At 32.0% G+C, this 27,795-nt stretch overlaps 3 protein-coding genes and 1 non-coding gene across 5 annotated transcripts; 3 read left to right on the forward strand and 1 right to left on the reverse strand.

The window, feature by feature from the left end:
- The first annotated feature begins 174 nt into the window (after window positions 1-174).
- On the forward strand, window positions 175-6,173 carry LOC145579570 (uncharacterized). The gene is made up of 5 exons (XM_081636810.1): window positions 175-646; window positions 3,840-4,052; window positions 4,416-4,636; window positions 4,729-4,839; window positions 5,400-6,173. Exons 1-5 carry the CDS (start codon window positions 205-207, stop codon window positions 5,982-5,984), a joined length of 1,572 nt encoding a protein of 523 aa, XP_081492936.1. The 5' UTR covers window positions 175-204; the 3' UTR covers window positions 5,985-6,173.
- Window positions 6,174-6,474: 301 nt separating this feature from the next.
- On the reverse strand, window positions 6,475-6,547 carry TRNAF-GAA (transfer RNA phenylalanine (anticodon GAA)). The gene has a single exon. It is a non-coding gene; the product is annotated as a tRNA-Phe (tRNA).
- Window positions 6,548-9,210: 2,663 nt separating this feature from the next.
- Window positions 9,211-16,673, forward strand: LOC145579571 (L-ascorbate oxidase homolog). 2 transcript variants are annotated; one of them, XM_081636812.1, is made up of 8 exons: window positions 9,211-9,522; window positions 11,880-11,989; window positions 14,128-14,398; window positions 14,560-14,662; window positions 14,815-15,160; window positions 15,250-15,615; window positions 15,725-15,803; window positions 16,030-16,672. In XM_081636812.1, exons 1-8 carry the CDS (start codon window positions 9,376-9,378, stop codon window positions 16,240-16,242), a joined length of 1,635 nt encoding a protein of 544 aa, XP_081492938.1. In that variant the 5' UTR covers window positions 9,211-9,375; the 3' UTR covers window positions 16,243-16,672. The 2 variants fall into 2 exon arrangements, with proteins under 2 accessions (XP_081492938.1, XP_081492937.1); XM_081636811.1 differs by lacking the exon at window positions 9,211-9,522 and adding an exon at window positions 11,576-11,730 and having other exon boundaries at window positions 16,030-16,673.
- Window positions 16,674-23,548: 6,875 nt separating this feature from the next.
- LOC145579573 (myb family transcription factor PHL6-like) lies at window positions 23,549-25,556 on the forward strand. Its single transcript, XM_081636813.1, has 4 exons — window positions 23,549-23,925; window positions 24,180-24,256; window positions 24,439-24,475; window positions 25,106-25,556. The coding sequence occupies exons 1-4, from the start codon at window positions 23,634-23,636 to the stop codon at window positions 25,216-25,218; spliced, it is 519 nt and encodes a 172-aa protein (XP_081492939.1). The 5' UTR covers window positions 23,549-23,633; the 3' UTR covers window positions 25,219-25,556.
- Window positions 25,557-27,795: the final 2,239 nt, after the last annotated feature.

The raw sequence follows: 27,795 nt of genomic DNA on the forward strand, positions 1-27,795 counted from the left end.
AAAAAAAAAAAAAAAATCCCATAATTTGGGACTGTGATTTAATTAGAAACATTCAAAATTCAAATGTTGTTCACTCTTCTTCGACCTCAACTCTCTTCTTCTTCCCTCCCTCATCTTCTTCAAATTCAACCCACCAAAAACCCTAACAAAACCCTTAAAATCCCTAATCTCAAATTCAAATTTCTCTCCCCTTTTTCAACAATCATGTCTTCTTCATCTTCTTGGGCTTGCTCTAAATGCACTTTTCTCAACCCATCTTCCCAAAAATCAAACTGCCAAATTTGCCAAACCCCATTTTCTCTCTCCTCTTCTTCATCACCCTCCAAATGGGCTTGTAAAGCTTGCACCTTTCTCAATTCTTACAGTCTTTCAAATTGTGAAATTTGCGACACTCGATCCAATTTACAACAATTGGATTCTATTGACCCGGATGATGATGATCTTTCCGGAGTTTCTTCTGTGGGTTCAGTGTTTTTCCCATTGCGCCGTTGTAATTCGGGTCGGGTTCAAGAACCCGATGATTTGGGTATTAAAGAAAACGGTCAATCTCAAATGGGTGCTGCTCAATTTGTTGATCAAGTTGTTCATTTGGGTGGGCTTCGGAATTCGGGTTCTAATAAGCGTAAATTCCATGACCTAGGTTCTGGTTAGTAAGAACTTAACTTTGTGTTACGTTTTTTACTTTATTTTTTTCATAGTTTGTATGTTTGATTGATGGTTGATGTTTATTTTATTGGCACAATATTATGCATGTAGCATGTTATCACTAAATTGTCATTGTATCAAATGAGATTACTTGATCAAGTATTCATCATGTTTTTGGTGAAGTGAGAGCTTTGAAAGACGATAATCTATTGTACTTCGTATTATATAGTACACGTGATTGAATCCCGTGACTTACGCTCTCAAATGACTTAACTAAGAGAGTTGACATCTATAAAATATTTACTTATGCTCCTTTGGTCCCTACTAATAATAAAATGATATAAGTACTAAATATGTGCAATAAACATTGTCTTACTTTACTCCATAATTTTTTACTCGTAGATGACTTCATTTCAATTGAATTCATTCCCTGCATTAGCACAAGTATGATCTAGTATTATATGCCGTGTAACACGGATTATTGCCGGGTTAAGGCATCTTTTAGCGGGCAAAACCCTTAACAAGCCAAAACATTTGTACCATCAACAAAGGGAAAGAAAAGATAAGGAAAAAGAGGGTGCCTTGACTATTAGCAAAGAAAAAAGAGAAGCGCATTATGAGTTTATGACTAATTCACGCGGTTGATATGGGTATCACTGTACCTAAAAACCCTAGCTTTCCCTCTCTTCTATAAATCCAAGCTTTCAATTCATTTTCTATCAATGTCCATTATTTCCTTCCAAAATTCCAAGCATTGGTGAGCAAAGAGAAGTAGTGGGAATGGGAGATTAGTCTACAGGAAGTAATGGGTATGGTGTGCTTGGGAAGGAGTGTGGAATCCAATTCCCTCATTTTTGGGTTTTGGAATGAAATTCCTTCCCAAGACCCCCCATACCAATGATTTTCTGTGGGTTTTCCCTTTCCCAGACTTTTCACATTATTTTGTTTCTAAAGGTTTCAACTTTTGCTGGTTTTCCTTATACTAGTAATTATTGGCCTAAGATCAAATTTTTTGGCTGATTTTGATATTTCTTTTCTATGATCAAATATGGGTTATTTGCAGTCTTATGTTTAATTTCATTTCTGGCTATTGGTTGGTTTTATTTTTATTTATATTTATGTGATTGATCTCTTATATTAATCTGTCATATACTATATTTAGCTCTAAGTCTGTGCTTTTATCTTTTAACCTTTGTGGTTGTTTGTACAAGTGTTAGCTGCTATCATAGGATCTTTATTTTGTCCAAATTTAACTTTCTTATGACACAAATTGGACTCTCTGAACTTATACTAAACTTGTAATTAACCCCTACTAACTTCTAATGGTATCTCGCTTGACTCTTTTGAGCATGAATTATTAAGCCGCAAAGTAATATTCTGTTATTGTTGTACTTAAATTTTCGTGTTAACCTTGAACATCTGTTGTAATTGTAATCCGTATTTGCTCAGACTTGGAACTTTGGGAGCTTTTATCAGAAATATGAAACATTAGTGTCAGTATTTGATTAAGACTTGGATATTTGATGAATGTTTTCCTTGATTTTGGGTTAAAATGAAGTAAAGTGTCCATAAGTCCATACCTGTGTTTTGGTGTCAAGACATCGGCACTTGTCTACTTGATGTAATTTGAATAGTCTGAGTAGCATTGTTGCATAGGTAGAAACATTGTTAGTTCGTAATTGATGTTTTCAAACTCACACAGACTGATGTATACTTGGTATGATTTACCTTTGATGGACTTCAAGAATTAGTTTGACTTGAAGTAGGCTACTTGGTATATTTGGTGAATAGCTACTATTAGAAGTTAGGGGGTTAATTTCAGCAATCGACATTAATTGTTTTGCTACCCTTAAGCTATCCAAAGGTCATGTGAATGTTTTTTTTTTTTTTTTTTTTGGGTGGATGGTGATTCAAAGCCTTCTTATATGTTTAAGATGTACTAGGTATGACATGGTTACTCAAACTCAGACTACTTACGTTACTTGTCATGATTTGGAGCAACTGAATCGTAGGGCGCTTCATTGCATGGATTCCCTTTATTCATATTTTCAGCGATATCAATTAAGACTGATATTAGCTGATACGGGTGTATAACAGAGGATTGATTCCAATGTGCATTATCTTGTAGTTCACAGTTTACTTGTCAAAGAGAAATGTTAAATTATACCCAAGCAAACTGTTTTATACAAATTGTAGTAATTAACTTTTTATTACAGTGTTTACTAAACACTTTGTTTGATCCAATGAATAGGAATAGTTCCCGCAATTATGTACTAACTGGAACTTCCCATTGATCTTTAAATAATACATAGTTAGGTCGGTGTCTTATCTCATCTTCATATACACTTCAATATTGAATGGCCAAAAGGTGAGCTTCAAATTTGTGCGATCCAGTTGATTGCCTGTAGGCTGTTGCTAACTCTAAATCTTATATATGGATGGCTCAAAGTGCTCTAATCCGCTCTTTGTCAAACTCCTCTTTTTTATTCTTATCTTAGGCCACTTGCTGCTTGCTCCAATTCATCTTTATGAATTTTAGAGCTAACACCATCCTTCCTGATCCCAGAACCAAAATAAATGGATAACATAAATACACGCATGCAAATTCGAAAAAAAGATTTTATCTGCATTCAGATGAATCTTATGGCTCATATTTACACGTTTATAAGTTTCTCATGCCTTCCAAGTTTTGATTATTTGTGGAATTTAAGCTGTGCATTCCATAAGGTTTTTTAATGTTAGACTATTTAGCTCCATATAGAAAGTTTAGGAAGTTCCACATGGACTACATCCTTCAGGAAGTTTCCCTTTACCCGTGGAATTAGGCAAGAAACTTGTTCCATACTGCTGAATGCAGAACTTCATGTATCTTTGACAACTTGTCATCTCCTTCATTTTTTCTTCTCTACCAAACCACCAGGTCTGTCGTCTAAATCGCTAATTTTCATATATTTAGGTGTTTGAACAACAATTGTTTGTTGTAGAACCCTGTAGAATAATGTTGCTGAGCATTTTGTCATCAATAATCACATTGCAAGATATAAATCAATATATCTATCTAAGACTAGTGTATAGGCATTTATTGCTATGATTTCACAACTTACAACAGTGGGAGGATAATGGGGGAATGTTTCATTCCAAACGAGGTTTTATGATCATGAATGCACATAATTACTGGGTGATTTGTATGGCAGATAACGCTGATGCTGTCAGTTGTCTTACTACAAAGAAAGAAGAAAAGACTGTTGCAACTAAGAGTTCAGAGTTGGCAAAGATTGCTGACAATGCTGTGGGCAATGTCTCATTCAAGAGGAAACTCTGTGATTTAGGTGGTTTTATTGAGAAACCCATCATATTAGATGGCTTTCGCGAAGTTAAATCTTCCAGGAAGATTGTTTCAGTTGAAGGTTAGTGCGAAACTGCAAATTTTGTATGTTGCTTTGAAACTCATATAAATTGCTTCTTTTAAGTTTCTAATTCCCACAGTTGATTTCTTATATCCACTTCTGAAGCTAAACCAACTCAGATTTCAAATACTCCCAGAGTTTATTGATTAATTTGATAGTGTTAACAAATTTGCGTTGTCCTCCTTTCTGTAGTGATTTTTTTTACCAGCCGCTTAGTTGTTATTCCTATTCATTTTATGAAATTCTGGCTCTCTACAGTTCTTACTATTCAAGTTCTTTGCAGAATATAGTTCATTTTGGGAACTACAGCATCTTGTGCATTGGATTCGGCTTAAAGTGATACGATTTTACTTTGTGCTTCAGATTCTGAAAATGGCTTTGACTTAGCGAAGGTTGGAAAGACCAAAGCAGGTACTTCAGATTCCAAGGAAATAGCTGAAGATACTGAAATTGAGGAAGTTTCAGGTGTGATAAAGATCCTTTCATACAATGTGTGGTTCAAAGAAGAATTAGAGGTGCATAAAAGGATGCAAGCAATTGGTGACCTTATTGAGCTACACTCTCCAGATGTTATTTGTTTTCAGGTTTCTAATTGTGGCTTTACCATTTCATGAGATGGCTGCTGTTTATTTCTATGACTTCTAGCATCTGTAAGTTAATTCTCTATGGTTTTTAGGAGGTCACTCCCAATATCTATGACATTTTTCAAACTTCTGCGTGGTGGAAGAAGTATCAGTGTTCTGTCACCTATGAAAGGGCATCCTCTGAGATGTACTATTGCATTCAGGTGATTAATTCCAGCTCCCTTCTTATCTCTTTTCACCAGGAATCATTTTACGTAGCAAGTTGTGATTATGCTAGCAGAATCCCCACAATTTTTTCATCTTTTCTTCTTCACAAGTTCGATTTTATTGTGTTTCTGTTGGTAATCTAATCCCCCCCCCCCCCCCCCTCTTCCCCCAGACATCAGACTTTGAGCTCTTGAAGACATATTTTACCTAAAAAACTACTTTTACCGGCAAAATTACTGAATGATGGGTTTCGGATCCTAATATGACTCGAAAAACTGATCTTATATCCTGAATTTGCCTGTCCAAACCAGACCTGGACTATGACTTGAGCTTTGACTGGTCTATGTGACTTTGTAACTATTGTGGTTTGTAATTCTTCCATTGTCATTTGACCATATGAATGTCCCTGCATGTTGAACCTTTTTTGTCAATGATCCAATCAATGCATTCCTCAAATCTATGAATATAATCCAATGATTTCCTCTGCAGTTCTAAACTAACGGCCCAATTATTTCTCTTCATCTGTAGCTTATAATTTAATGATTTTTCTCTGCAGTTGGCCAAACTTCCTGTAAAATCATTCAGCTGTAAACCATTCAGAAACTCACAAATGTGCAGAGATTTGGGTGTAGCTGAAATCGTAGTGAATCAGAACAAGTCGCTGGTGGTTGCTACTAGCCATCTTGAGAGTCCTACCCCAGGACCCCCAACATGGGATCAAATGAACAGTAAGGAAAGGGTTGAACAGGCAAAGGAGGCCATAAACCAGCTTAAAAGACATCCGAATGTCATATTCTGTGGTGATATGAACTGGGATGATAATCTTGATGGCAAATTTCCATATTTGGAAGGATGGTTTGATGCTTGGGAGAGGCTGAGACCTGCTGAGATGGGATGGACATACGATACTAAGTCCAACAATATGTTGTCTGGAAACCGTAAATTGCAAAAACGGCTTGACAGATTTATTTGCCACTTGACTGATTTTAAGATCATCAGCATAGACATGATTGGAACTGAGGCAATACCAGGTGTGACATTCAGCAAACAGAAGAAACTGAAGAACAGGATTCAAGAATTGATTCTTCCAGTTTTTCCTAGTGATCACTTTGGTTTACTTTTGACCATTACTTGCAGTTAAGTAGTACGATGGCCAAAATTTTGTATAGGACAGCAGGGTTACTATCTTACTACGCCAAATTTTCCCTTTCTCCATGAATGTTGGCGTTGCTTAGGCAGCTTTTTTGTATAGCTGGAATGGATGCATTTTTGCAGAGATTTGTGCTCTGAGATCTTGTACATGAATCTTCAGAGGGATTAAAATGAATGATTTTAATTTTTTCAACTCTTTCATTGTAATGAAATATGTTTTGGATACAAGATCTATTTGCTGCAGTAACTTCTGGCTATTAAGTGTATTAACGAGTTTTAAGGATCGCTATCCTTTAGTACAGCCTCTCTTCTCCTAACTCGTGATCCAAATACTAGAACAATGAATTGCGGTATAAGTTCATTAGTTACTGCGTATTATGGCAATGTAGCTAATTTAAACTAGCTATTCACTTCATAAGTTCATACATTATTATGTACACTAGTTCACTGATTCATTTTTTAAAAAAAAGGTGGAAAAATGCGGTGAGCGTGGATCGAACACGCGACCTTCAGATCTTCAGTCTGACGCTCTCCCAACTGAGCTATCCCCGCAACTTGTAAAATTTTGTAACGCAAAATATATAATCAATTAAAATGCCTTCTGTTTTACTTGTACTACGGAGTAGTTTTAAATGCTTCTTTAGTTTGTCACCAGAAACTTTGAACATTATATGTAATGATCATTAAATATAATGTGCTCATCTCTCGAATATATCGAGCTTCACTTAAATAGTTTTCGAACTAGATAGACTCATTAACGCCTATATTTATAATTGTACTCAAACCAATATGTATATATAAATCGAAATTACTCTTGTTATTAGTTAATTAAATTTATGAATGATTTTAGAGTAATCAATAAACCAATAAAAGCAAATTGGAAATCACTGACAATGTGACAAATTATCAGTAATCAGTTAATCACACATATTTTTTTTTTGGAAAATGTTATATATAGGCTTTAGGGCTACATATAAGCATTAAATTTATACTTGAAAATCGTAAAAAGTTAAGAAATTATAAAAATATAAACACTAATTACACTGATTTACGCGTATTTTTGTCCTGAATTCCTAATTTTATACAATTTTCAAGAATGTATTTAATGTTTATATATAACCCTTATGGCTACATATAACATTACCCATTTTTTTCTTAATTAAAAAAAAAAAAAATATACAAGCACTCAAACTAACATACAGTATTTTATATTTAATACTCACAGGTCGAGGAAAATACAAAGAAATTACTACTGAGTATAAAATAATCTAAGCTCCATATAATAATTTTCTAAATATTGTTATACTATGAAACAAATACGGTTGTCCCAAGTTAAAACATGTGATATCCAGCCAGGCTTACAGTAAGAGCTCAGTTTTTGTTTTTTTTGACGGTGATTTTTATTTGGTCAAAATTTTCCGTCAATCAGACAATCACTATTTTTCTTTTAATTATTTAGTCATGAATTATGGAATTTGGGTGCTTCCATGTCCATGCCCTAAGGCCTAGGGACTTCGTTGTAGATCTTGAAATCAATACTAATATACTAAAGTATTCCCTAGCCCTATCCCTAAAGTACACGTGTCGTGTTTGTATTAAAAAATTTTCCGCTAAAAACCTTTTTTTTTCTTTTTTTTTTTGTTCATGAAAATTAATAATGTAGCTGATAAAAATAAAATAAAATAAAATAAAGAAATAAAATTATGCAACCTAAAAACAATAACAACTTAAATAAATAAAATATTTTTTTGTATATTCCCTTGAATCTTTAATCATTAATATATAAAATGTATTGTACGTTTTCTACTCTAAAAAAGGATTTTAACTCAATCTTAAATTCATAATATGTCATATACTAAAATTAGAGATAAATACTCTACGTTACAGTATCTAATCTATAATAATTTGATGACATAAATAGATACTTCTCAAACTTATAGTAATTTATAAAAATAATTTTTTTTTTCTTGTGAATATCCGCGCATTGCTCGGGCAAAGAACTAGTGTAAGACTATATTATAGTCCAAATTATGTCATTCAATTGATTGACATAGTAATTGACATGAATATTTGAAGGTATACCTTAATTTCAGTGTGTCTTGTATGCAACTAATCACATATATTTCACCGGTCTATTTTTATTGTAGAATTCGTGACATTTTATGGCATGCTTTTTGATATATTACTAATAGGTTAAGAATGCACTTATTCATCTTAGGACCTATTCACACCAAACTGAGCTGAACTGAACTGAAATGATTGGAGGTGAACTGAACTGAAGTGAATATTTTATAAGAGAAGGAAATTAGAAGCTGAATTGAACTGAAATTAAGCTGAAGTGAACAGGCCGATGACCAAACTTCAATCATCATGATTTTATAATTCAGTACTTGCGTGTTAAATACTTTAAAGTGAGGGGATAGGTAAGGATCCCCACCCCTTAAGTATCTCTAATACCTCAAGATAGAAAAGGTGTAATATTTATCACCAGACCAAGTTTAGCTTGATTTGTATACTGAACTTGGATAACTCACCTTAACCTTATTAACTTAATATATTTCATGAACTTGTTTTATCTGATTTTCAATAATTCTTCATGTTATGAGTATAATTTTGTCTCCCTTGTGATGGTGATATTACTGATACACGAAGTATGAGATATATGTATAAAAAAAGAGATGTCAATTCATTAATAATAACATAAATTTCACGTAAATTAAATCACGTCTATACAAGATTTATATCCCAATGTTGAAAATTGTACGAAGAAGGCAACAAAATGTACTGTTTTATGAGTAATAAAGTTTTAAATCTAAATCTTTTAAGATGTTGTATGACGTTTTATTAACAAATTAATTTTTGTTTTAAAAAATAAATTATTTCTCTAATTGTATCAGATACACGTATAGTGTTATTTAAGCCATCATTATTTCAATTAGCCTTATATTTCCACTTGTCAATTCCTTCAACTGCGTTTAGCCAACGCCAGTTTTACTAATCACCCTAAAAAAGAATATAATAATATTAAAAATTTCAATCAACTGTTAAATCAGTTGACAAAATTTCATACTCTCATATAATATGACACCATTAATGATCACAGCTAATGAGCTCTTAAATTCATTCTATTATACAAAATTAAAATTTAATGTAAGTCAGAGGTTAGGCCATTTCAGTGAGTGGGTTCTACCATAATAAGTCACCCCATCTTCTACATTTCTTTTGTGCCACTTCTCACACTCTCAAACTTCAACCTCCCACTCTCTCTCTACATTTTAGAGAGAGAAAGAGATCTACTAAATAATTTCACTATAAATTGGGAAAATTTCCCAAAAAAGAAAAAATATACCCACAAAAATATACTTTAAGAAAACCAAGAAATGGGAGAAAACAGAGCACTCTGTTTTTCAAGTTTAGTAGTGTTTCTTGTTCTTCTTGTAAATGGCATCAATGGTGAAAACCCATATAGAATGTATGACTGGAAAGTTACCTACGGTTATGTTTATCCCTTGGGTGTCAAACAACAAGTAAGTTCTTTAATCCCATCAATTCGTCTCTAAAAGTTCTTATTTTGACGTTCATTGTTTGATTTGTTACACATAAAAAATCGATACAGGAAGAACTTTTGGAGACTAAAAGAATATCTTATATTCATGTATATGTTTCATTGAAAATTTCATGTTCATATATAGTTGAAATTATGTGTTTATGATTTTGTTGTGAAATATAACCTACATTTATTTTCTAATTGAAAGATACTACATTATTGATTTGTTTGCACTAAAATAGTAAGTGATGCTTAATAATTAGATCTGGAAGTAATAGTGTTTTATCATAAATATGGCAAGTTTGTATGTTTTTTTTAGAAATCTAAACTAACATTGTATATTTATATTTACTTTTAGTAATTGTTTTGTTATTATGGTGTATTTCTCATAATGCAACTTTCTAACTAGGGATTTAAGAATGGCCAAATTAATAAAAGACAATAGAGGTTATTTTATTCCTACTTTCCATGCAAGGTTTGATCTAATCGATATAAAGAATTTTTTTAAAAGTTGTATTTTAAAAATATCCACATCAAATGGACCGTCTAATTACTAGAGAAAATCCGTTACTTGAGAGAATCTCCGATCCTGTTCGGGAAGAATCTCCGATCCCATTTCGGTCGGAGATAATAAACTAGCAAAACCAACAAAGAAAGACAATTAACGATAGGTAATACTAAGGGCATGTTCTCTTCAGCTTAATTAATTTCAATTTACTTCAGCTCCAATTAGTTCAGTTTAGTTTCTAATTTTCTTCTATCATAAATACTATGTAATTTATTTCAGCCCAGCTCAGTTCAAAGTAATTTTAGATTTATTAATGTACTTTGTATATCAATTGAGTATGAAGTGATTCATGTGCATATGATAGTACGGAATTAATGTTTAATTTTAATGTATCAAGATCAAACATGTGATATGTACTGAAACCTTTTACAGCTAGCTCAGTCATTTAGTTGTGTCAGTGAATTTTTATGGGTCCAATTTCTCATTTAGTTTTTTTCCTAATTATTTTGGCATTATTAGCAAATTTGGAGTTGGATATTCATGTAATGGCCTGGGGAGTACAAATTGGATCTTAAAACTAAGAGCATTTTATGATGTCCAATTTATATCACATGATTAACTAACTCTTAACATTCATTTCAAACCTCTTAGCATTAATTTTTTTCTTAAAAAATTTTGGGTTCATAGTGTTAATGAAACTCTTTGTAAATTCATAGATTTACTATTAAAAAAAAAAAAATCCCAAATATAAGGTTCAAGATTCGTGATCAATTGTATTCTTATGCGGCCTATCAATAACTATATCCGATATAAAGTGTGGACACAAACTCTATCCGATATAGTTTTAGACTACTTTTAGGGGGTGATAGATTACTAGATTGGGAGAGAATTCTGTCCATATCAATGTTTTGAGAATAGCTTATGCCGCCATAAGATCGTTGCTAGATTAGATTAATAGAAATCGCGAAATTTACTCTAGTCCTTGATTGAGCTTGTACTTGGTCCTTTTAGCTGCTTCATATGACTACATGAGCTTGTTAGATGTATACGTATACAAGTTTTGATCTTCTATATGCAGTAGATTTCTACATCGTCACAAACACTTGTATTGTATTCAAGTATTTTACTAAAATGTTGTTACTATAACCCTATAATTAAGCACAAATATCATTAATTTTATATATATTATTGAAGACGGTTTTGCAAAGTTCAATCATATTTTTCTACTTCAGTTACTAGTACTCCGTACTATATTTTGTAGAAATGTGAAAACGTTTCAAAGACATTCCAAAGTAATTTAGAATAGAAGACAAAATAAATACAACACATTAGTGAGACAACTTTATAAATTACTACCACTTCCAAATTTCCGATAGTACTTAATTCTTTTCACCCACACAACCTCCACTCGTGAATAACCAATCTATGAGCGGTGATTCTGTGACCAAACATTTATCTAAGCTTTTACACTTATAAATACAATTGCTCAAACTAGTTAATTAGACTAAAGAAAATAACCCAAAAACAATGAGAGAATGCAAATCACTTTCCTTCTCAACCTTACAACTACTCTTCCTTCTCCTTCTCCTAGTAAATGTCATCTATGCCGAAAGCCCTTATCGATTTATCTACTTAAAAGTGCATTATGGCATTCGTTACCCTATGGGTGTAAGGCAAAATGTACGTAATCCTTTTCTGTCTATGTATATTAGTGATCTTTGGAGGTTCAGATGTATGTAATCTTATTATTTTTTTTTTTCTAATGCGCATAATAACTAGCTAGTTGATTCCGGTTTTAATGTGTTTGGGTTATGTGTTTGTTTTGCCAGGTGATTTTGATCAATGGACAGTTTCCAGGGCCACAAATTGACTGCGTGACCAATGACAACTTGATTATAAGTGTTCATAATTACTTGAATGAACCATTCCTTCTTTCATGGTAACTAACTACTACACCTATCAATCTATTTATGTTTTATACGTATTTTTATGAATCCCTAAAGATTCTATATATATCTTCATTGAAATACTGATGTATGAGTATTATAGATCAAGCATTTAATGTAGATGCCATTTTTATATTTTATGGCAAAGATTTGTGGAAACTCGATTTTTAGCAGTTTAGCACTAACTCGTATGAAATGTTCATAGGCTCATAGCAATGTACATTTCAAAAATAAATAAATAAATAAAATTCCTATATCATTAAATATTTTTCTAATTTATTTTTTCAAACTTACTATCGATTTGGACATTTGGAAAACAGATTATTAAAGACATTAATAATAATGAGTTTATATGTTTTCAAAAAAATAAAAAAAATAATGAGTTTATATGTATATTTGCAAAAATAATTAAAGGTTCATGTTTATATAATACGGAGTACTATGTTCAATAATTTGTGTGTGTGTGTTTTTTTCATTTTTATCACCACTCGATACCAATTATTAAAAAAATGTTTTTGGAGAAAAAGAAATATTTAGTTGTCTATTGTTACAAATTTACAATAGGACAATGTACTGAGACATGTAGACTATAGTTCAAGAGAATAATGTGAAAGGTAACATGCATGAGCTAGCTAATCATTGACTAATTGCTGATAGCAAAATGTCATCTGTTAAAGTTAGAGATCATAATAATGTCTTAACTTGCTAATTATGAAATTAAAATTGATTAGTACTCAAGTTAATTGGTAATTATCATGTCATAAAAAGTAATTTCTATTTTTACTAATTTTATATTTTGACAGCTTATAAATAGTTTGGAGGTAGTAGCATATTATAAAATTATATACTATTGATACTTCACTCTTCACATTACTTTTTAATAAGTGTAGTATGATTAACAATAGTGTAACATAATTAGTTAATGGCTTGACGTAAAATCTAAGAAATCTTGTAAAATTTGACTAATAAATGAACATGATGAGCAAATTATATAGTCCGTACATAATGTTTTATACTAGTAACATTTACGATGAACAAAATATGTGTACTCCAAACTTCAATGTACGGAATATGATACAATCATACGATAATAGGCAGTATATTACGTACTCAAAAAGTTTACGGTATATTTCGCATTTGTTTCTCTCGGGAAAAAGATCTCCTGCTAATTAGTATGTGACCCTATTTTATTATCTATTTATACTATATCTGTTCATCGTTACAAATAATATAATATGAAAGACAGTTATATTTAAAAACGAAATCATTTATGTGTATTTCAGTGATCAATAATCACGTGGGATCCACACACGTGATTAGATCTCTGGTGCCGACTATTTTAGACAGAGCATATGATTTGGGTAATGGGCGCACGTGATACCTAACACGTAGGTCAAGATGAAGCACTAAGCATAATCCTTTTCTTTTAAGGAATTATTATTATTTTATGTTTATAATGATCTGTCACTGCACTAACTTAATTGGGCTTTACGTTGTCATCACTCTCATCACTTTACTCACTACAAATTTCAGCTTTTTTCAACTTTTTTTTTTGGGTTTTTTTGCTCCAATCTTATTGTGTGCTAATGTGCTATACACTTGTTGCTACTCATTGTATCAATACATTTTTTGTATTGTAGCGTATTCCGTCCGTCCAAATTACTTGATTAATTTGACTTTCAATAGTCTTCAAATTATACATTAAATTGATTTAATGACTATTTTTAATTGCATAACAAGAAATATTTTAAAGATGTTGAAACTGATGTTTTAAAGATATACCATTAAGAGAAATCTAGTAGGATATAAAAAATTACCAAGTAATTTTGAGTTTAAAACCTAGTCAAATAATTGTGAACTTGAAGTGTATATGATGAGACGGTCTCATACAAAGTTTTTCCATGCATTATATAGTCGAATAATTATTGTTTTTTACAAGGTTTTGCCATGCATTTTATAGTAGATTGAATTCTCCACCAAAAACTTAGTCAAATAATTGTCAAATATAGTTTTTGGTGGAGAATTCAATCTACTATAATTGTTTTTTGAATGACAATATTATGAGGCCGTTTCATACAAGGTTTTGCTATGACTGTATAGTCGAATAATTATTGTGGCCTCAATTATGCAGGAATGGGTTGCAACAGAGGAGGAATTCATTTGAAGATGGTATGCCAGGGACAACTTGTCCAATACCACCTAGAAGGAACTTCACATACATCCTCCAAGCCAAAGATCAAATTGGGAGCTTCTATTACTTCCCTTCTATCGGTCTTCATAAGGCTTCTGGTGGGTTTGGTGCCATTAGAATCTATAGTCGCCCTCGAATTCCAGTTCCTTTCCCTCCCCCTGCTGGAGACTTCACTGTTCTTGCAGGGGACTGGTACAAAAAAAGTCACAGGGTAAGTTCATACTGCTGATTACCAGCATCTATATATGTGTCACATTACATGCCAATTTACGTACAAATTCATTCTCATTTCCCTTAGACTAGAACCTTGCAGTTGAACTATAATGGTGTATAACATGTTTGTATAACATCAACTTGTGTATCTTTTTGTAGCAATTGGGAAGGATGTTAGCAAGGGGCCGCAACATCCATATGCCTGACGGTCTTCTTATCAATGGCCGAGGATGGAATGGTTATACTTTCACAGTTGAGCAAGGTAACTATCCTATATCAATGCTTTTCATAATCTCTTTAGTAATGTACCAAAAGAATGTAATCTGTAACAAAAAGTAAATAAAAAGAGTTAGGCCTAATATCTATTACTGACTTTTGGTCGTCCAAAAAAACTAACGGTTGTGTGGTATGTAGGGAGGACTTACCGGTTTAGGATATCGAATGTTGGGACTGCAACATCCATCAACTTCAGAATCGCAGGGCACAAGCTTAAGCTTGTAGAGGTTGAAGGGACACATACAATGCAGACAAGCTACACTTCCCTTGACATTCACTTAGGACAGTCATACTCAGTCCTAGTGACAGCTGATCAGCCTCCAGTTGATTATTACGTTGTAGTCTCTTCGCGATTCACTAAGCCTGTTCTGACCACCACAGCCGTCCTTCACTACAGAAACTCTTGGAAGAAAGTCTCTGGCCCTCTGCCTCCCGGCCCCACCACGCAAATTGGTTGGTCTCTCAACCAGGCCCATTCTATCAGGTATATATATGCTTGCTACATTACAATATTAGGCCTTAAATTATATTAAGATATATGAAGTATTAACATGATTAATGTTTTCTACTCAGGATGAATTTGAGTGCAAGTGGTCCTAGACCGAACCCACAGGGATCCTACCATTACGGTCTGATCAAATTACAACGAACCATTGTGTTTGCAAACTCTGCAGCATATATTAACCAAAGACAGAGGTATGCAATCAACAGCGTGTCATACGTGCAGGCAGATACACCCCTAAAATTGGCAGACTACTTCAACATCCCTGGCGTGTACTCCCCTAATAGCGTGCCTAGTTACCCTACATGGCGCCCTGCATACCTTAAGACCGGGGTGTTGCAGACTGATTACAGGACGTTTATTGAAATTGTGTTCCAGAACGAGGAAGATTCAGTTCAGTCTTACCACATTGATGGCTACGCTTTCTTTGTTGTCGGGTAAGAGCCACATATGACATATCTTATCATATCAATATATCATGCATACGCCTTTTTATAAAATCCATTGACTACATATTCTAAAATCTGTTTTATTTTGGATGAGCAGGATGGATGGGGGACAATGGACTCCTAGGAGCAGAGCCAGCTATAACTTGAGAGATGCAGTTACTCGTTCCACGGTTCAGGTATCACTCCACATCACTCGAGCATGACTACATGTTCGTCTAAACTCTAAAATCATCTACAGTAACTAACACCATATCTCTTGTGTTATTATTGCAACACAAAATTCTTTTGTGTGCTATCTTATCTCGAAAATCTGTTAATTCAAGGACATTTGCTTAGAACTAATAGTGCAAAGTGGTTAATGTTGCATAATAAAATAACGAGGGAAATGCTATATTTATGCAGGTGTATCCAAAGGCATGGACCGCCATATACATGTCATTGGACAATGTAGGAATGTGGAACATAAGATCAGAGAATTGGGTAAGGCAATATTTGGGACAACAACTCTACATGAGGGTTTGGACTCCCTCTCGTTCGTGGAGAGACGAATATCCCATTCCTAAGAATGCACTCCTTTGTGGTAGGGCTAGAGGGCGTCATACACGTCCTATATAAATTTTTTATTTTAGGTAAGTCGAGTCCTCGCTCAACTTCCTACCTCAGGAAAATGAGAGGGAGACTGAGAGACTAAGGGAGTCTAAAAGAGGGAACTAGGGTTCAAACCTAAGAGCACCCTTGGAAATTCGAGTAGTGCTCGAGTATACGCCCACACGACACACTCTTTCTAAAGTAATACAAAGTATTAATGTATGATTTATTTTAAAGAGTCACGAGAGGGTGACATAGTTTATTAATTATATTCGAGCTTATGTAACAATATTGCCATGACGTTACATGGCATCGCGGGAAGAGCTTTGTTTTAGGGGGTGAAGATTGAATTAGTAGGTTGTGAAATTAGGAATTGTTGTATCATGCTTATCTCCCAAGTGTATTGCAAAAATGTAATTTCTAGTTCCATTGTTTTAGTTCATTTTCGGGAATAAAGTTGAATTCATTGATCATTTCATGTGAGGGTTAGTACTTAGTAGTCTTAGTATTTAGAACCTAGTAGGAAGGCCAGAAGGATGAATCTATGATAGGCATCCCGATCCTTAAAATGAAAGTGTGAATTCAAATTTCGAGTTATGAGTTCAATGTTGGAGATAACAAAGGGCTTGTTCTGATTGACTGAAGTGAGCTGAACTGAATTGAATATTTTATAAGTAAAGGAAATTAAGAATTGATGAAGTGAACTGAACTGAACTGAACAGGCCCAAAGTATCTATCCTCTAAGGCATGATATAACACTTCCAATAAACGAACATTTTAGCTCAACATTAAGAAACTTTTGACATAAGTCTTATTAGGAATAGATAAAGGGTTTGTTCTATTTAGCTTAATTTCAGTTCAGTTTAGCTCCAATTAGTTCAGTTGAGTTTCTAATTTTTCTCTCATAAATAATTCATTTGAGCTCTATTCAGTTCAGTTCAGTTCAACTCCAATTAGTTCAGTTCAATTCAGTTGTTTTCAGTAAATCGGAACATGCCCTAAGTGGTACCAACACAAGAATTGCCACAAAGTAATAATTCATACATAATAAGAAAACACACGAAAAAAAATCTATATATACTTGTATGCAACACAATTGTAAAGAATTAATTCTCATATATTACGTAATAAAGATTTAAATATTCAACTAAAATTTGACATTGACAAAATAATAAAATTTGGGAAATGACATGAATCGTTACATCCTTTAAACCCTCCCCAAAAAAGGACGAAAGATTATATACTCGTGCAAGTGTGCAACAAACATTAGACTATATTTAATATCTATATATATGACCTCATAATAATATATGACAATATTCATAACCGTTTTGTTACATGCACATTAAAAAAATTAAATAATTAAATAGTGCAAAAATAAGCAAGTTTTAAAGTTCATCAACCCACCGATTGCATGTATCGAAGAAAATTTAGTTACACTTTGAATTTTCAATTTTTTAATTATTTGACGGTGCCCTCCTTCCAATTTTGCCAACGTCAACCTTCTCTATTTGTCAACTCTCAAAAAATTTAGAAGAGAATATTAAATTTAAATTTATTAAAAACTCCTGGAAATTAAATCCAAAATAAATTTGTAGTATTTAAAACTGAAAGAATAAGAGAATTTTGTATATGGTGCATGTTGACATCTGTTAAGAGTTTAAGACCTATGCTTCACTCCCTCAACGTATACTTGTACATCTAAAATAGAAATACCCCAACTATTCTATTTAAGACCCTTTTTTTTTTTTTTTTTTTTTTTGTTTAGAAAGCAACAAGGATGGGGTGAGAATCGATCTCAGGATCTCTTGTAATCGGGAGGGAAGCTCTAACCACTTGAGCTATTCCTCACTCTCTATTTAAGACCCTGTTAAGTTTACCTTAAAATAATAATATTTTGTAAAATAATTTCAGTCATTAAAGGAATTTCAGTTTAATTAAAATAAGTTCAATTCAATATAATAAATAATTTCTACGTAAAAAAAAAAATCAGTTCACTTTAGTACAAATCAGTTTAAAGAATGAAGAAATATAATAGACAATCAATAATAATAATTTCAGTTCAGAAAAAAAAGTTTTTAGTTTATCAAAAATAAGGTAAAGTTTATTTTTGAAGTAAAGTTATTTTTACTGAACTTAACATAGATTATAAGTTTATAACTAGTCTTTCTAGTATGTGGAATCCTATCAAAATATGTACAAGTAAAGGACAAAAAGCGTAGTAATTATATCACACGAGTATATATTTTCCTCTATTCTTCTCCTATTTATACCCCTTTATTTTGGTTGCATTTTATTCATTCCTCACCATCCTCCCTTTCATTTCTACTCGTTCATTTCCAACTCTTCTTCATTCTTTTTTTCTCACTAGAAGAAAAAAAAAAATAATGAAGGTCGATCATGACAATGGTGTTGATCAAGGTGTTGTAAGGCCCTATGCAAGATCAAAAAAGCCAAGACTGAGGTGGACAGATGATCTACACCGTAGATTTGTCAGTGCTGTTATGAAACTTGGTGGCGAAGACAGTAAGTTTAACCGCCAACAAAATTATTACTACCTCCGTTAAATATTAGTCGTAACTTAAGGGTATTATTTGTGAGAGAGAAAATATTCCAAAATTATAACTAGGAGGTAGTATTATTTTATACGCTTCAAAATTACTACATTTTTTCTTGTCTATGCTCAATGTTAATTTTTTTCATTCCTACAAATTGCTACAAAATTAAATTTTTTTTGTTCTTTGATACATATATTTTGGTGTACTTATTTTTATAAAGAATTTAACTATGGATTGGGTGTTGTATATTAGGGGCTACCCCTAATATGATTTTGCATGCGATGGGAGTTGATGGGATTACCGTATCGCATGTTAAAAGCCACTTGCAAGTACAATTTTTATCCCTCCACATTTTTCGTCCTTAAAGCATATGATTAATTATATATTTTATTTTATTTTATTAATTTTCTTCTAATCATACTTAATTAATGAGACGGTCTGATTAATCAAATTTTCATGTACCAAACAGATGTACAGAAGCATGCGACAAGAATCAATAATTCAAGGTACATATTCATCAAATATTGATACATCAACTGTTTATGTAATTATTTATTTAATGTTTGTTGCATGGCTGACTTTTTAGTTATTTTCTTCGTCACGTTGTAGGAGTTCGTACTGAAAGAGTACATAAACAGTACAATATAGTTTACATTCATTCTTGTTATCACAGTTGAATGTATATATCTCTCTATTACATGTTTTCTTCAAATTAAAGAAATGCGATAAGATTTTATATGGTAGTACAAACAATTAAACGATTATGATCAATGATAGGGCTTAGAATTGAATTACTTAATATAAGGATTACATTCAAGTTCCAAGTAATCTATCAACATAAAAAATGAATAGGAATCCTAACCTATCATACAAAACATTTAATGCAATATCTAGCGTACAACAAGCTAAGTAAATCGGCCAAAAATTTAAAAATAACCGGCCAAAAAGAAATTAAAAGGTCCGATCCAATACATATAATTGCAGATTTGCTTCCTTAGCTTCTTCCATGAAAAGTTGAAATTAACTCCATAACTATCATATTTCTAACACCTCAAATCAGAGCACCTCTTTTCAAAGATTTATCAAAACCCCTGATTTTAATTACAAATGCGTGCTAAATTTCTTATTCACAAATCTCATTCTAATTTGGAGAAAGTTTTCAGGTTGTATACTTGATATGATTATAATATTTGATACGAATATAGTCAAAATACGATCCCAAGAGATCAGATATACTTTTTTTTTTTTTTTTTTTTGAAGCCAAAGATCAGATTTACTTGTATAACATAAGTTGATATCCCTATTAGTTAAATGTTGGGTTTAAAGTATATTCAAAACTTTTCTGAGTTTTCTTAAAAACATAAAAACTTTTTAAAGATATAACACTATCCATCATTATTGATCTTTTATATGATAGCACAATCAAAGTGCATGAGCAAGTTATCGTTGATAATTAGTCAAGGAGGAGGCCCAAGTTTATATGTGTAATAAAAAAATGGTTATCATGATATCACATGATATTTTCATAAATAAATCAAATACTTCATTCAGTCATCATTAAATGTGAGCCTGTTTTAATAAAAAAAAAAAAAATTATTAATGTATTTACGAATATAACATGTGATAAAAAAGAAAAAAAAGAGATAAACTTTTATTTCATGTAAGTTTATAATATATATCATTCTTAGTTATTTTCTTGTGTGTCGTTTGATAAGATAAGATTCCTTGTTTATAAATGTAGAAGCCGTGGATGCGGCTAAGAAGGATATGCAATTGATTGATCAAATTCCTGAGATGATAAACTCGCCTACCTCTCGTCCAGTATCTCGTAGGCAAACTCGTCTACATCATGTCAAGGATTCACTCATAAAAAAAGCCTTAAACAAGCACTTTCTTGGTGGTGAAGGTGATCACCAGAAGATGCCGTTGCAACATTCACGATTGGCGACATTGCCATGGTCAGAAATCGCGGTGAATGACGGGACTACCAAAGTGTTTTATGTGCCAGAAGAAGCCGATAAGAGGTCTCATGGCTACAAGGTATTCGATGATCTTGCTCAAAGTTCCAAGGCAAAGACTAAGGGGATGAAGAAAGATGATTTAGATACAACTTTGAGGTTGAATCTTTTTGACTCTTCTTCCATAACTTATGAAGAAGACATCTCACTAAAACTCTCCCTTTAATAATTTTAGCAGCTAGACTAGATGATTCATGTATCATGGAACTTGTGTTCATGAAACTAATTAACTAGCTAGCTAGATATTTTTATGTCTATTACAAGTATTTCTTTGTTTTTATGTTTGTTATTATTTTAAGGGCTTTTTGTCAAAAACTACCTAATAAAAACCATATTTTGCGAGAAACTACGTAATAAAAAAATGTTGTAATAAACTACCTAATAAAGATAAAATATTGTAAAAAACTACCTAAGAGGTAAAATATTGTAAAATACTACCTATACCGGATTTCCACCGTTAATCGACCTCAAAACAATCCCAAAACCACCGTTTTTATTCCCAAAAATAACACAACTATATTTTTTTTATTAGGTACTTTCTCACAAAATTTAGGCTTTATTAAGTAGTTTTTCACAAAATGTCCGTATTTTAACTTTATGAGATCTTCATTTTCATGTTTGTATTGGACTAATTAAGGTTGTCTTGTTTGTATTGGACTAATTAAGGTTGTCTCATCTGTCCGTATATGATATTCAGCTTTGTCATTATCTTGACATAAAAGGAAGGAGTAAAGAACATAGGTAATGACTAAAAAATCCCTAGCCTCTCTTCATATCTTCTTCTCTCTAGGTTTTTTACAACCTAAAGTTCTCAAGGCAGGAAATAGCCAATTTTATCAAAATTTTGGATATTATTTCCAATTCTCTCTCTTTAACTAGTGCACGCAGGTTTTTATTTATGTATGTTAATAAAAAGGACTTTTGTTAAAAACTACTTTTTAAAAGCAATTTTTTGTGAGAAACTACCTAATAAAAAAAATGTTGTAAGAAACCACCTATTAAAATAAAAATATTGCAAGAAACTACCTATTAAAGCAAATAATGTTGTATAAAAACTATTATTGGTCGAATTTTCATCTTTGACTAATTTCTCCGGTATTAACCATGCTCGGCCGGTCATATGAAAGGTGGCATTGTTGGTGGGGGAAATAAAGGTTTTAAAAGTTCACGTGATTGGCAAGTAGGTGGTCAATGCCGGAAAAATTAGTCAACGGTGAAAATCTGGTGAAAAGATAGTCTTTTTTCCAACATTTTCATTTTAATAGGTAGTTTCTTACTACATTTTTTTTATTAGGTAGTTTCTCACAAAAAATAGCTTTTAATAGGTAGTTTTTGACAAAAAGCCCTTAATTAAATTACATTATAGTTTGAATAAAATGAACCCGACCCTTTGGTGGGATTTGTTGAGTATGAGTATGAGTACGAGTAATGATAGGATATCGTACAGTATAGTTGGGTTACTCATAAATAATTATATAGTTTTTTTAATAATACAAGCATGCATATAATTAAATCAGATGAAAACTATCCTTGTGGCTATAAAAAATTGTTAAATTATCATTCTAAAAAGATTGTATTTTCTAGCAATATGTAGATCCATTTAACATTTTGATGAAGGATTCAATTATTTGATTCAATTATTTGAAAAAAATACACTTTATTAATCCCAACTTTGCCCAATTTATTTTAAATAATCGCAATTATCAATTGTTCTACAATAATCCCAACTTTACCTTCGTTTTCTTCTAACATCCCAAAAACCGATTACTTGCTAAGAAGGTTTTTTTAAAAAAAAAGTAATTAAGATGCCACTTGTCATACATTGATTGCTCCAAAAAAAATAAAAAAAACAAATAAAAAAACCACAACCACCCCAAATGGTAAAGTTGTGCCAAAACCCGCCCAAAATGGTCGAGTCGTACGGGCTTTTCGGGCCGGGCCTAAAAAATCAACTAAATATGCATAAAAACGCATTTCCAAACCCGTCCAAAAAAATAAAATTTTCGGAATTGGGCCGAAACTTCCAAAATGGGGTTAGGTTGGGCCGGGCTAACTTTGATCACCTCCGGCCCAAACGACCCCCTTCCCCAACTACCGAGCCGAAACGACCTCCCCTCCCCAGCCCTTAGCTTCCCTCGAAATCGGACAAAATCCCAAACTCTGGCCCTGAAAACCACCCCATCCCTCAAAATCGCCCATAAGTTTGGGCTTTCACCCGGTTTTAGGGCTAGGTCTGAGGAGGGGAAGCCATTTTCAGCTCAGTGGTCGAGGAAGGGGGTGATTTCCGCTGTGCGCCTGGGGGTAGGTGGTGGCGGTTGGGGGGCTAGCTGGTGGAGCTGGTTGCTTAAGTTTTCCTTTTTTAAAATTTCTTTTTTGGACCACTCATAATCTGACACGTGTCCACAATAAAAGGTTTTTTGCTTTTGTTGACCGATTTGGGATTGTTAGAAGAAAACGGAGGTGAAAGTTTGGATTATTGTAGAATAATCGATAGTTGGGATTAGTTAAAGTAAATCGGGCAAAGTTGGTTTAATAAAGTGTATTTTTCCTTCAAATTTTCATATGTTTGTTAAATTGGTGTTCTTATGTAGATGTCACATAACTATTTATTTGATGAATTGATTTATATTTAAAAAAGGTGGTTTGATAAAAAGAAAGGAAAGGAATATAAATTTAAGCCTGATTTGTCAATATTAATTTGCTTACATGCATAGTAATAATGTAAACATAATTACAAAAAAAATCTTCGAGATTTCTTTTCTTTCTATGTTGCTTTTTTCTTCATTTTATTTAATTATGAGTGTAAAATATTACCGTAGTATGTAAAGAGAAAAGTTTAATAATGTATAGAACATGTGTATTTCCTTTGATTCTTCTCTATTTATACCCCTTTGCTGGATTATTTTTATTTACCACTCACCGTCCTCTCTCAGCCCCCTCATCCCTCAGCTCTTCTCTTCCTATTTCCCTTCGACCATTTTCAATTGTTAATTCGAGAAAATTAAATGGGGTGGGTTACAAAAATATTGATGTAGGCCGCTCTAACGCTAAACCAAATAACATGAGATTTCGGTGGACAGGTGATCTCAAGCGTAAGTTTGTTAGTGCTGTAATGAAATACGGTGGTGCAGAGAGTAAGTTCTACCACCTACAACATTATTATTAGATGATCCGTATTTATATTTTTTTTATCGACGCTTATTTATTTATTTATTTAGGGAATTGAACGCTTATGAAAAGTTGATAGTACTAATTGTATTTTAATGAATGTCATCCATAAAATTTGATAAAGAAAAATGTAATTAATCTATTAATTTTGAGATATGTAGTTTGTGTGATGTGTTGATTATTAAACATTCAATTGTGGATATATGGTGTTGTATTTCAGGTGCTTCCCCTAAAAAAATTTGGCTTGACATGCGAGTTTATGGAGTTACTTTGTTGCAAGTTACAAGTCATTTGCAAGTACAGTTTTTTACCTCTCGATTATTTTTCATATAGTCTGAGATCATACTTTTTTTTTTTTTAATCCCTGTGTATTTTTTTATAAAGCTTGATGTCATTTTTGTAATATTTTTTTTATTGATCAGCTTTTTGTGTTACTTAATTGACAAGTTGGTTTAATTGAATTTTCATGTACCAAACAGAAGTACCGAATCAAGTTGCGTGGTTTAAAGAATAAAGGTACGTACTCATCACAACATCAAGCATTTATGCTTTTATATACTTCGTAATTTATTTATTTATTTTGTTGTGATTATTTTAAGTTATTTCTTTCGTCATTTTGTTAGACTTATGCCAATAACAATATATAAACAATACTACATAATTTACATTCATTCTTGTGTATCATATATAGTGGAATAAATTTATTGAATACTTCAATTTTTAAATATGTGCATGCTAAATTTGAATCATCCCTTAAAAATTTATTAAAGAGAAACGGTGAAGTTAGTGTAAGTAAAATCTTGTGGAATACATTGTTTTCTCACTTGAATGAGAAAGCTCATTGCATTTCATATTTATTTTTTCTAAGAATATGATATGATACTTGATATATGTTTCATTTTCTCTACTTTTATGATTTCGATCATTTTATGTATTTTTATTATATTTGCGCAAAAGTGATACAATTTGTTTTTCGAGATTTTAAATAGCTTAATTAAAACTCACAATTAAAACAAGTTCTTATAAAATTAGACAAGTTTATTTAAGTTCAAATAAGTAAATATGGATTTCAAAGAATTGATGGATTAAATCAAAGGGAATGCATATATATTTAATCACTTTAACAAAAGTGTAACATTATTGTAGGGATTAAAATAAAAGTCCCAGAAGAAGCCAATAGAAAGGAACATGACTATTGGATATTCAAGAATCTTGCTGAAAAAAGTTCCAATGTAAAGGAAAGGAGGAAGAAGAAATAAAGGTGATTTGGATTTAACTTTGAGGTTGGATGTTCGCGACACTTATAATATAATCCATGAAGGAGAGATTTTATCATTAGACCTCTCCCTTTGATGGTTTTCGTTGCCGGATTATCATATCTATCATGGACCTTGTGTTCATGAAACTAGCTAGCTAGATAACTGAGAATTATAGTTTTGATGTCTTTTATTTATATATATGTCGTTTCATTTTATTAGACTTTCTAGTATTATTCTTAGGTTTATGCTTAAGGTTATCTCAGTTATCCATATATGATATGTGGCTTGGTTATCTTTAAGAAACACAAATTGTTATGTCTATTGTGACAATAATTATCATTTTGTTATTGTGGTGCATGCTTGCCTTAGTAGCTAGTCACTTAAAGTTTTAATTGTTAATTGTTGTTTTGAAAAGTTTATTTTAATTAAACTTATTCAATAAGTAGGATAAAAAGTACACGGTTTTTAACATGGCTAATTACCTATAAAAAGAAAAAAGACTAGTTTAATTTAAAGACATGAAATGAGTATTAAAATTTATTGTTCTTCACATGTTGCACTTGGTTGAAAAAAAAAAAAAAAAAAGCGGCATTATAGTACACAACTTAATAGCTTATGATTTCATTATAAAATTATAGACATTTTCTCTAAGAGTGATTATTTTCATTTATAATATAAAACACACAAACACTTTGGTTTGGTGACGCCTTATTCATTTCACCTTACAGAAATAATATTCAGTAAAATTAACTTCAGTTTAATAAAATTTATTTCAGTTCAGTGAAAATAAGTTCAATTGAGTAAACATAATTTCAGTTTAGTAAAAAACAATAAACTTAAAGAAGAAATATATAGAGAATTAGCAAAAATAATTTCAGTTCTGTAAAATTAATTTCAATTCAGTAAAAATAATTAGGTTCAACAAAAATAAGGTGAAGTGAACATAGTCTTAGTCTACTAATCCCAAAATGTTAACATAATAACCCCTCTATTATTTCCCACTTTTGTACAAAATCAATATTGATTTCTTTCCCTTTCCAATTGATTCTATATTTTTGTTGATTTATTTCCTAAAATAAATATGCTGATGTGTACATCCAATCTCTTTATTTGTAGTTAACCTATTCTATAATTCTATCCACAAATAATTGCTCTTACTAGATAATAGGTGTCCAAATCCTTAATAGGTTGGCATACTACAAAATCACAAGTAACTACTTTATAATTTGAGGATTTTAACAAATGATGATGGGCCTGGCCACATACACCCACATGATGGATACCCTATCACAATTCACAACACATTTCCTTGGTATGTCCTTTTATTCCACAAGCAAAAGTATCCTTTTATTTAACAAGCAATACATTAAAGATGCCTTAAAATAACTTTTATTTTATCTTGATTGATACATTAGAGAATCCCTGTAATTTAGGTTCTCCTTATTATTGTTTAAAACCATGCCAGTTCAATAGCTAGAAATCTGATTCTCACGAGCAATGCAAGATGAGGATGCGTGGTTCATGAACTAAGATAAGATTCATGAACTAAGATAGCCTTTGTTCTTCCCTCTGTATATTGATTATTTTTACTTTGTATGTCATTGCAGTGATGGTGGGTAGGTGATTCAAGTTGTCAATCTCATCCCATACCGCTCTGATCTTATTGTTGTACTCCCTCCGTTCCCAAATAATAGTTTCTTATGGGCAAAAATCACGGGAATTAAGAAACTGAAATAAAAGTAGTAAAATTACATTGAAAGATAAATTTATATTGTGTATGTAAAATAGTAGAGAGAAAAAGTAATAAAAATACATTGAAAAACAAAATTTACATGGGAAATTTAAATTTGCACAAAAATTGTTGCAATTGGAGGGAATTTTGATAAAAAAAATTGATATTAATGGTAATTGAAAAAAGCAAATGAGAATATCAATTTGGGACTAAAAATAGGCCATAAGGGACTATCATTTAGGGGACGGAGGGAGTAAAAATTATTTATATTAATTAATAATTAACAATTTTCCTTCAAAAAAAAAAAATTAACAATTACTCCCTCCGTCCCCGAAAGAACGACCTTTTTGGGTTGATTTTGCGAGTATTAAGAAATTTAAATAAAAAGAAGTAAAAGTATATTAGAAAAATAAATTTAAATGGAGCTTGTAAAAAAGTAGAGAGAGAAAGTAATAAAAGTACATGGAAAAACAAAATTTTATATGGAGAAGCTAATTTTGCACAATATTATTGCAAAGGAAAAATGGAAAAGAAAAATCCAACCTTTGAGCGGTCTTCTCATAAAAATCTAACCTTCCATTAATCTCATAAAAATCCAACCTTTATACCTCACCTCATTTGACAGGTCCATTTGACCTTTAACCTGTTAAACAGTTTAAGTTTTTATTTATTTATTTTTTTAAATTCTCACTTTCCTTCTCACTTTTCTTCTTTCTCTCTCCTCTCTACACCACCACCACCACCACCTCTGCCACCACTTACCCCACCCTACCTAAACCCAAAACCGAAACCCTCTTCCTCCTCCTCCACTCTTTCTCCTTCCAAACCAACGCCCAACCACAAGC

The sequence above is a fragment of the Chenopodium album genome, chromosome 14 (assembly GCF_948465745.1).
Source record: "Chenopodium album chromosome 14, dcCheAlbu1.1, whole genome shotgun sequence".
NCBI classification, from domain to species: Eukaryota; Viridiplantae; Streptophyta; class Magnoliopsida; order Caryophyllales; family Amaranthaceae; genus Chenopodium; species Chenopodium album.